This window comes from Lycium ferocissimum, unplaced genomic scaffold, assembly GCF_029784015.1.
Source record: "Lycium ferocissimum isolate CSIRO_LF1 unplaced genomic scaffold, AGI_CSIRO_Lferr_CH_V1 ctg15908, whole genome shotgun sequence".
Classification (NCBI taxonomy): Eukaryota; Viridiplantae; Streptophyta; class Magnoliopsida; order Solanales; family Solanaceae; genus Lycium; species Lycium ferocissimum.
Window position 1 is genome coordinate 8,922 of NW_026716311.1, and position 7,844 is coordinate 16,765.

Genomic DNA, 7,844 nt, shown 5'->3' on the forward strand with positions numbered 1-7,844 from the left:
GCTTTCACTCTACCTCCAGACCCCACTTGTGAGATTACACTGGGTATGTTGTTATTGTTGTAATAATAAAATGTTACATCGCAGAAAATGTGAAGCGAATGCCTTAATGATTTTAAAACTCTATACAAGATTTAAATAATTCAACTCTATTCAAGAGCTAATTGGTGATTGTGGAAGGCAAAATATATATATGTGTATATATATATACTTAATAGGCTGAAATCTGATGATTCAGATCCAAATCCCCATTAAAGGGGAACAAATGAGGCGTCAATCTGGGATGCAAGCAAGACATGACACTTGGGAGAATTCTGAAGTGTTTATAGAACCTCGAATCCAATCATATGCATACATACTATAATGCATTTAGGAAACAAGAAAGAGTTAGGAAAGCGAGACCAAGTAAATATCAATGGTGTCAATAAATTGGTAGCCAAACCATAAATTCTAAATGAGCAATGACGCAACTCTTACCTAAATGAATGACTATGATGCTAGTGCTAAATCCACCAGACGAATATCAGAAACAAAAATAAACAAGAAAAATACAAATATCTTTCTCAGATGATGCCATGGAGGATAAAGGAGATCCACTTTTGTGGCGCCAAATCTTCGTTAAGCATCACGGATCCTTAATTAGGGGAATAAGGTACAATGCCTGCCTCAGGTATTCAGCCCTGTTGTCTTGCAAACGGGGCATAAATTCTTATGTTTGAGCCATTGTCTAATGCAGTCTGCGTGAAAATCATGGCCACACTCCAATGCACCAAGATCTTCTCCATCATTATATTCTTCCTGCAAAACACCATTCCAACACCTAAATTAGAAAACTCCAAGAACCGGGATGAACTAAATTTCATTAGATCTCTGGCATGTTGTAATACAAAATATCAAATTAAGTTACTTGACATATACAGCATGGCTCTGATTCGACGGGGTCTTCTTTTTTAATGCAAATATATTTGTGTTGCTTCAAACTCCTCAAAATAGTTTCTTCACTCAGCCCAGTGCACACGTTCCCAATGCGCTCTTCAAGTGCCAGTAACTCCTGCAAACACATAGCACCTGGACAAGTTAGCATAACGTTTGTACAGAATATAATATAATTCTGTTTAGCACACTAACCTCATATGACATGTTGTCAACATCAACCCGCATATCCCTATGGTGATCATGAATATCCGCCATCCCAAAGAAGACTGACTGATCAAGGATCATAACATCCTGGAATATAAGAAAGAAATTTAATTGCACATAAAAGACTGAGAAGACAGCTGCTTTACTCTCTTCATTATAAAAGGCGACTCTAATTTTATTACAAAGGGAACAGAAAAATAGCACAACAAGAAAAATGATACCCCAACACTGCTAATTCTCCCCAGCAAATAAAAAAAGGGGCGAATAATAGGAATCTAAAGAATGATTTTGGATTAGAAAATGAAAGCAGAAATAGTTCTAATTATGTCCTCTCCTGAGTTTTAATTTGAAGATATATTGGTGTCAGTCCACTTTATACACAGTAACTCTACAGTATTACACTCGTTTACGCAGGCTTTAGGCATGTAAGTAAGAGCATAATACAGGTTGGTAGTTCTCCATGTGCTTTCTGGTTTCACACAATTGTCTTTCTTTATCTTTGACTTCCAAACATTTTGAATCGCATCATAGAAGTTTGACGTAAAAAGACTCCCGAGCTAATAATTTTCCTTCAAATTAGTCCGTTTTGCACGTCATGTTGGTTCATTGTAACTTCATATTCCTCCAGAGTAGGAAAAAGAAAGCGTGCATGACTCAGCTGATATAAAGAATCAAGATAAAAAAAATATTAAGGCAAAAGCATGGGAGGACAACTGGGCTTTTCAGCACAAGGTTCAGTCTAGCCATGGCAGCCAAAACCAAGGTTCTCGGTGCCCGACCATGTAGGTGATAGAGAAGCTTACAAGCCAATAGAACAGAAAATCTGTAACCTTACAAAGCCGTCACATCCTAGTCGAGAATCTAACCTCAAGTCGTAAGCCTTCTCCCCTGCGCATAAGATCCAATACATTGCGAAGCTGTTCAACATAAGTTATTAGCAGTTAGTAATTTGTAATAAATGGAAGGTTTACAATGCAAACTACATACATAAAACGAATTAAAGCTTTATCATTCTAGTCTTTCACAAAAACCTTTTGATGAAAGCTGGAACTAGGTAAGGCTAGCATTATTAACCATAAATTAACTGCATCTTCACTCATGGTACTAGTAATTGCATTGAAAAGGATAATCCATTAAACAAACTTCAAATCCAAAAAGCAGCCCTTTCCACATAAGAATTTGGAAACTGCAACCAAGAACAAATACATGAATGGCCTCCTAACTCTAGTAAAATAATCCACTTGTGAGAACTTGTACATTACACTAAGAACCCACTTGTGAGAGCTTGTACATTACACTAGAACCCGCTAAGTTAAAAATGAAAAAGAACCCAGTAAATTACTTCTAGTGACTAAATGGAACGAGACACTAGTGAGAGCGCCTCAGAAATTTAATCATCAAAGAAGTTTAAAAGTTTTGTGGTGACAAAACGTTAAGAGGAACCAGTTGGAGATGCTGATGTTTCAAAATATAACCAGAAAATACATTTGCAACAGTAACATATATTAAGCTTGGAAAACCTAAAGGGGCATAAAGAAGAAAGCAGAATCTGCTATATTGGGGATAATAATTTTAGGTTCAGTGACATGTTACTGTAGTGGCCGTTGGATTTTTACTTTGATGCATACCGTACATTGATTCCAATTACTAAGCAAATTACTAATTGATAGGTAAGTAAGCCTTCTTACAAGAGGATCATGATGTACGTACATTTTGGTTTCATATAACTAGTGCTGAATCATATTTGACCACATAAGTTACAGAACATACCTCAGAGACTGGCCTGCTTCTTCCTTCACCGGCAGCAGTCAAAGTCCTCCAAGAATGAGGAACTCCTATACTGCCATCAAGATGTCTCTCCAACATAGTTGTGGACCTTGAACTTGATTGACGATTGCCAGAAATTTCCAATGCCCGAGAGGCAGCAGAAATCAAACGTAGTGGAGGGCTATTACCACTGCGACCTCCAGATTCAGTGTCCGCTGAAGACAACAAAGGCCTTCGAACAAATTCAGACAGTCGCCGGGGATACTGTGGAAGATTTCTGTGTGGAATCCAAGCAGGAGAAGACGAGTGGGCACGTGAACTCGAGCCACTTCGAGATGTGGATGCAACATTTCCAACTACTGAAATGTTTCCGCCAGCTAAACTCCAGTTGGCAGGATTTTGGTTCAAATTTCTTACATCAGTAGCAGGTATGAACATAGGATGTTGTGAAATGTTTCTTGAATGGGGTTCTTGATATGGTGGAGAGTGTGTCTCCCCAGAGGCAGAAAAACTTGATGAACTGCTAGTTCTCGAGTTAGGTCCTAAATCCCACCTAGCCTGTGCACTTCGACGCAGAGAAGGGACATGGACCACAGAAGGCTGGCCTTGAGGACTTACATTATCTGCTGCAGACATAGACATTAAATTCAAAGAATTACTATGAAAGACCCTCGATGGGTGCCGGTCAGATGACACATTAACATTTCCAACATTACCCACTGCAGGAAGCTGGTTACTAGGAATGGAATCTTGTTGGCGTGAGCCATTAACCCTCAGCCTGAAAGTACTACGGGGACTTTCTGCAGGTAAACCAAGTGAACTTTCTGAAATGGCTCCTCCAATTGGAAGCCCAGGTCTTGGGTTACGCTGCTCTGACAAATTGATGCTTTTTGTTGGAAGAGAGACACTTGCACCTGTGATCATATAATGTGGAGAATGCCATAAGCTGTTTTCGGCATGTGGAATATAATTTGTTCTTCCACTTCCTGAAGACTGCCCCACATGTCCTTCAAGTGTTTTTCTCTTGCAAGACAAGCGTCGGCCATCAGACGAAGAGCCCGGCCTGCCATCATTTTCATCCATCAAGTATACGCTAGTTCCAGAAGGCCCAGCACCAAAAGGATGAAAAGAAGTAGTAGCAGTTGACATCCGCACATTTCCTCGTCTATCAGACTTGTATGCTGGAGTACATTCCATTATCTGACAGTCGTCTTCATCGCTATGGTGTACGTCAAATTCTGAATCTGTGTTGAGATCATGAGGAAGGGTGTTTGAACTAGAACCTTGAGAAAATGAACTTCTGTTAGCCATCTGAACACTGTTCAAATTTACTTCAAAATTACTCAACGCAAGAATGTTGGAAGACCCATCAGAAGGTCCAGGACAGCCACTTGACCATCCATGATCTGTTTTTCGTTCACTCTGACCAAGATGATTGGTAGAGCTGGATTCTCCTAAACTCCACCCCATCACGTGCTGTCTGTCTTGGCTTGCAGGATTAAAAGAAATATTAGACTCGTTAGAAGATGCCATATAATCAGATAACCTAGCATTCCAACATATCTGCTGATCATCACCCGAAATTGAAGCAGAGCCAAAGTCTAAAGTTTCTGAAAGGGAACCGATGGCTCTTCGTTGCCCTTGCATTAGGGCTATATGTTATACCCTGTTCACAATCCACAAGTAAGTTTGAGATGGAATTGCTGAGTGGCACTTAGTCCTTCTGCAGCCTGGAAAGAAGAACAATAAAAGACCGATATTATCACCAAAAAGTGTAAAAGATACAACATAACAGGCATTGGTAATTGCCTTGCAAGCAAATGATTGAGTGCAAATCATAAAAATTTGCACTACAATGAGAGATGATTTCAGTTTGATTGAGGCAGTAGGAAAAATTGAAGCAACAACAACAACACTGTAAAAGTTCCTTTTACCAATACCAAAAGAAACCAGTATGCAAACATCCTTGTCTTCAAATAGAAGTAAAGGTAAATCGGAGCACAGCGAACCAGAGCTAAACATCATGAAACTAGAAAATAGAAACCTCAGAAGTTATCAAAGAAGTAAATATCCATGGACAGTATAACCATTAACAAGAAAAGAAACAAGATTTACATGAAACTAGAAAAAGAGAAGAAAAAAAGCACACATCTGCATTCTGATTACATGTATGTAGACATCAAGAATCACAGACTAAAGATAAAAATTCTTATCCAGAAACCCCATATATTTGGTCAAATAAAAAGCAATGTCTTTCCAAACATCTAAACTAGCTTTGCATAAATTATCAAAGACCCAAAAAACTTGTTTTTTGTTTTCAAAACTACAAACCTTTAACTCATTCTATCCCTAAACAGCTCTATGAAAAACCATCAAAGAACAACCGTAAGGGTGGCTGGCCTTGGTTGAGCATGAGGCTTTCATAATGGAGGTCTTAGGTTCGAAACCCCCGCCTACGACAGCTGGGGATTTGCCTTCTGGGTCGAGCTCGTCGCACGGGGATTGGCTAGTCCGGGTTATCTCTCTTGTGTGGTTTACGGCTATGCACGAAAGGTGGAGCCGAGTTTACCGTGTGCACCCAAAGTGGAGCCGAGGTTCTCGGTGTCTCAAAAAAAAAAAAAAAAAAAAAAAAACTGATACTTGTTTTTTTCCTTAATTTCAACAGAGAGAATATGGTGGAAGCAGTTATGCACCAAGTCAAAAAAGGGAGCTTTTACACAGATAAACAGTGAAAATTCTCAAATAAAATGAATTTACACACAAACCCAAATGAGAAAGCAAATAAATAATAAGGAAAAAAGGGAGAAAAATGACAGAGAAAGAAATCTGTAAATTTACCTTTGAAAGAGAAACAAGTGAAGCAAGGGATCTAGAAAGCTTAGATATGATTTCCAAATTTGATCATAATATTGTTTTTCACCTCTCTATAGATTGCTTTCCCTTTACAGGAAGAAAAAAAAAAGTCAGATAATAAAGAAAGAAAACAAGAGAGAGATACAATACGACTCACCGTTTAACAGAAAACTACGAAAGAGGATGAGATAAAGAAGAGAATGAAATGGTGGGTGTAAATTAGAAACAAAACTACATACATACAGAGAATATGGTGGCCTATTGTTATACCCACAATGCAACAAAACAAAAAAAAGAGATTTATGACAAAATATCGACATACCAAAAATACATATACACACATTAAATAGGACATCCCATATCACAGCAGTATCCAAAGATAGATATGCAAAATATTAAAGGAAAAGAAATGAATATATTTCCTTTATGTTGTCACAAAGTAAGTATAGTGGATCCCCAAATATGAATAAAGTTTAATATAATAAATTCTTTGAATAGGAATTGAAATAAATTAGGCCTAAATAAAAGGGACATAAGGAATTTACAAAATCAATATTAAGTTATTTGAAATTAAGGTCTAATTAATGGAAAGAATAAAGAATGACATTAGAGGTTGATTTAGTCGATAAAATGCATCTATTTTTTAGGAGTCTAAGTAGGGGTGTTCATGGTTCGGTTTGACTCGGTCTTTAGTTAAAATCAAACCAAATCAATTAAGTAGGTTTTTTTTCTAATATTCAAACCAAACCAAACATTATAGTATAAATTCTATCGGTTTCGATTTTGTCGGTTTTATCAGTTTGGTTGGATTTTGCGTCCCCAGATTTTAAGAATGTATTAATACACCTTTGAATCAAATGGTAACTAAATACGACTTGGACCGTGAGCCATTCAAGTCAAAGAATCTTCTTAATTAATTTATTAACTTTATTTAGGTATAGGCCTATGGCTATGGGTATAGGAATTACAGAAACATAACATCTACTTTTCATGATTCTAGTTACATCCCTATATATAGCCTTTTGATATTACGCAGCCCCTCCGAAATTTTTGTTAGCTAGACTCATCGTGATTATGAAACATTGAGAATAAAGCACAAAAGTTAAAACGGAAAATGAAAAACAGAAAGACAAAGTCATCTACTAAAACTTTTTAAATTCCAATTGCCATTTTCTTCCCTTTAATTTGTTACAGATAAAATGCTAGCTTATTAGTAGTAATTCAGATGGCATGTAAATGAGGGAACCGTAAAACTGAATAAGGGGGAAATTATATTTTACCTTTAGCAAATTTCTTTTTATTTTACCTTAAACTTAAATGGGCTACACTTTTCTTTCTAATTATTTGAATTTGTATTGGACTTGGAATGAGCCAAAATTTTGAAGAAGATATGTATATATGTATGTATGTATGTATGTATGTGTGTATGTATCGATTTGATTCGGTTTTGGTTCGGGTTTTTTTGGTTTAACACCAAACCAAATGTTATCGGTTTTTTAAAATTTAAAACCAAATCAAGTCAAACCAAGCCGGTTTTCTGTTTATTAAGTTGGTTTGACTCGGTTTACCGATTCGGATCGATTTTTCCGGTCCCATTTGAACACCCCTAAGTCTAAGTAGAAATAACTAAAAAGGGTTTATATTTTTGTGAAAATATTTACCCAGTTGTCACTTATGAGATAAAATATATTATTGTCACTTATAAGATAAAATACAGTTGGACCTCTCTATAACAGCATCCGTATATAACAGTACCTTTTTTATAATTTCGAAATCGATTTTTTATGTTATATCTTACTTCTGTATAACAACATTTTACCTATAACAGCAAAAACCAACGTTATAACAATACGCTCTTTGTTAAATTACCCCCATATAACAGCTATCTTCTTTTTTTGGGTAATATAATAATTACCATCTTTATAAAAATAGAATATCCATGATTACCAATAATAAGTGTAGAGATTTTGACCAAATATTTGATCCTTTAATACACTATTTATGACAAAGAATATCATTTGAATATATATATATATATATATTCATCATCAAAAAGATTTCATTTGTTATACAAAGTGTGATTAAAC

At 36.4% G+C, this 7,844-nt stretch overlaps 1 protein-coding gene across 5 annotated transcripts; it reads right to left on the reverse strand.

The window, feature by feature from the left end:
- Positions 1-300: 300 nt before the first annotated feature.
- On the reverse strand, positions 301-6,031 carry LOC132042522 (probable E3 ubiquitin-protein ligase RHG1A). 5 transcript variants are annotated; one of them, XM_059433039.1, is made up of 7 exons: positions 5,915-6,031; positions 5,743-5,844; positions 2,908-4,634; positions 2,004-2,054; positions 1,126-1,224; positions 905-1,048; positions 301-795 (listed from the first exon to the last, which is right to left on the reverse strand). In XM_059433039.1, the coding sequence occupies exons 3-7, from the start codon at positions 4,549-4,551 to the stop codon at positions 664-666; spliced, it is 2,070 nt and encodes a 689-aa protein (XP_059289022.1). In that variant the 5' UTR covers positions 4,552-4,634; positions 5,743-5,844; positions 5,915-6,031; the 3' UTR covers positions 301-663. The 5 variants fall into 5 exon arrangements, 4 of the variants coding, with proteins under 4 accessions (XP_059289022.1, XP_059289024.1, XP_059289025.1 ...); XM_059433041.1 differs by having other exon boundaries at positions 6,001-6,030; XM_059433042.1 differs by having other exon boundaries at positions 5,997-6,016.
- Between the last annotated feature and the right edge of the window lie 1,813 nt (positions 6,032-7,844).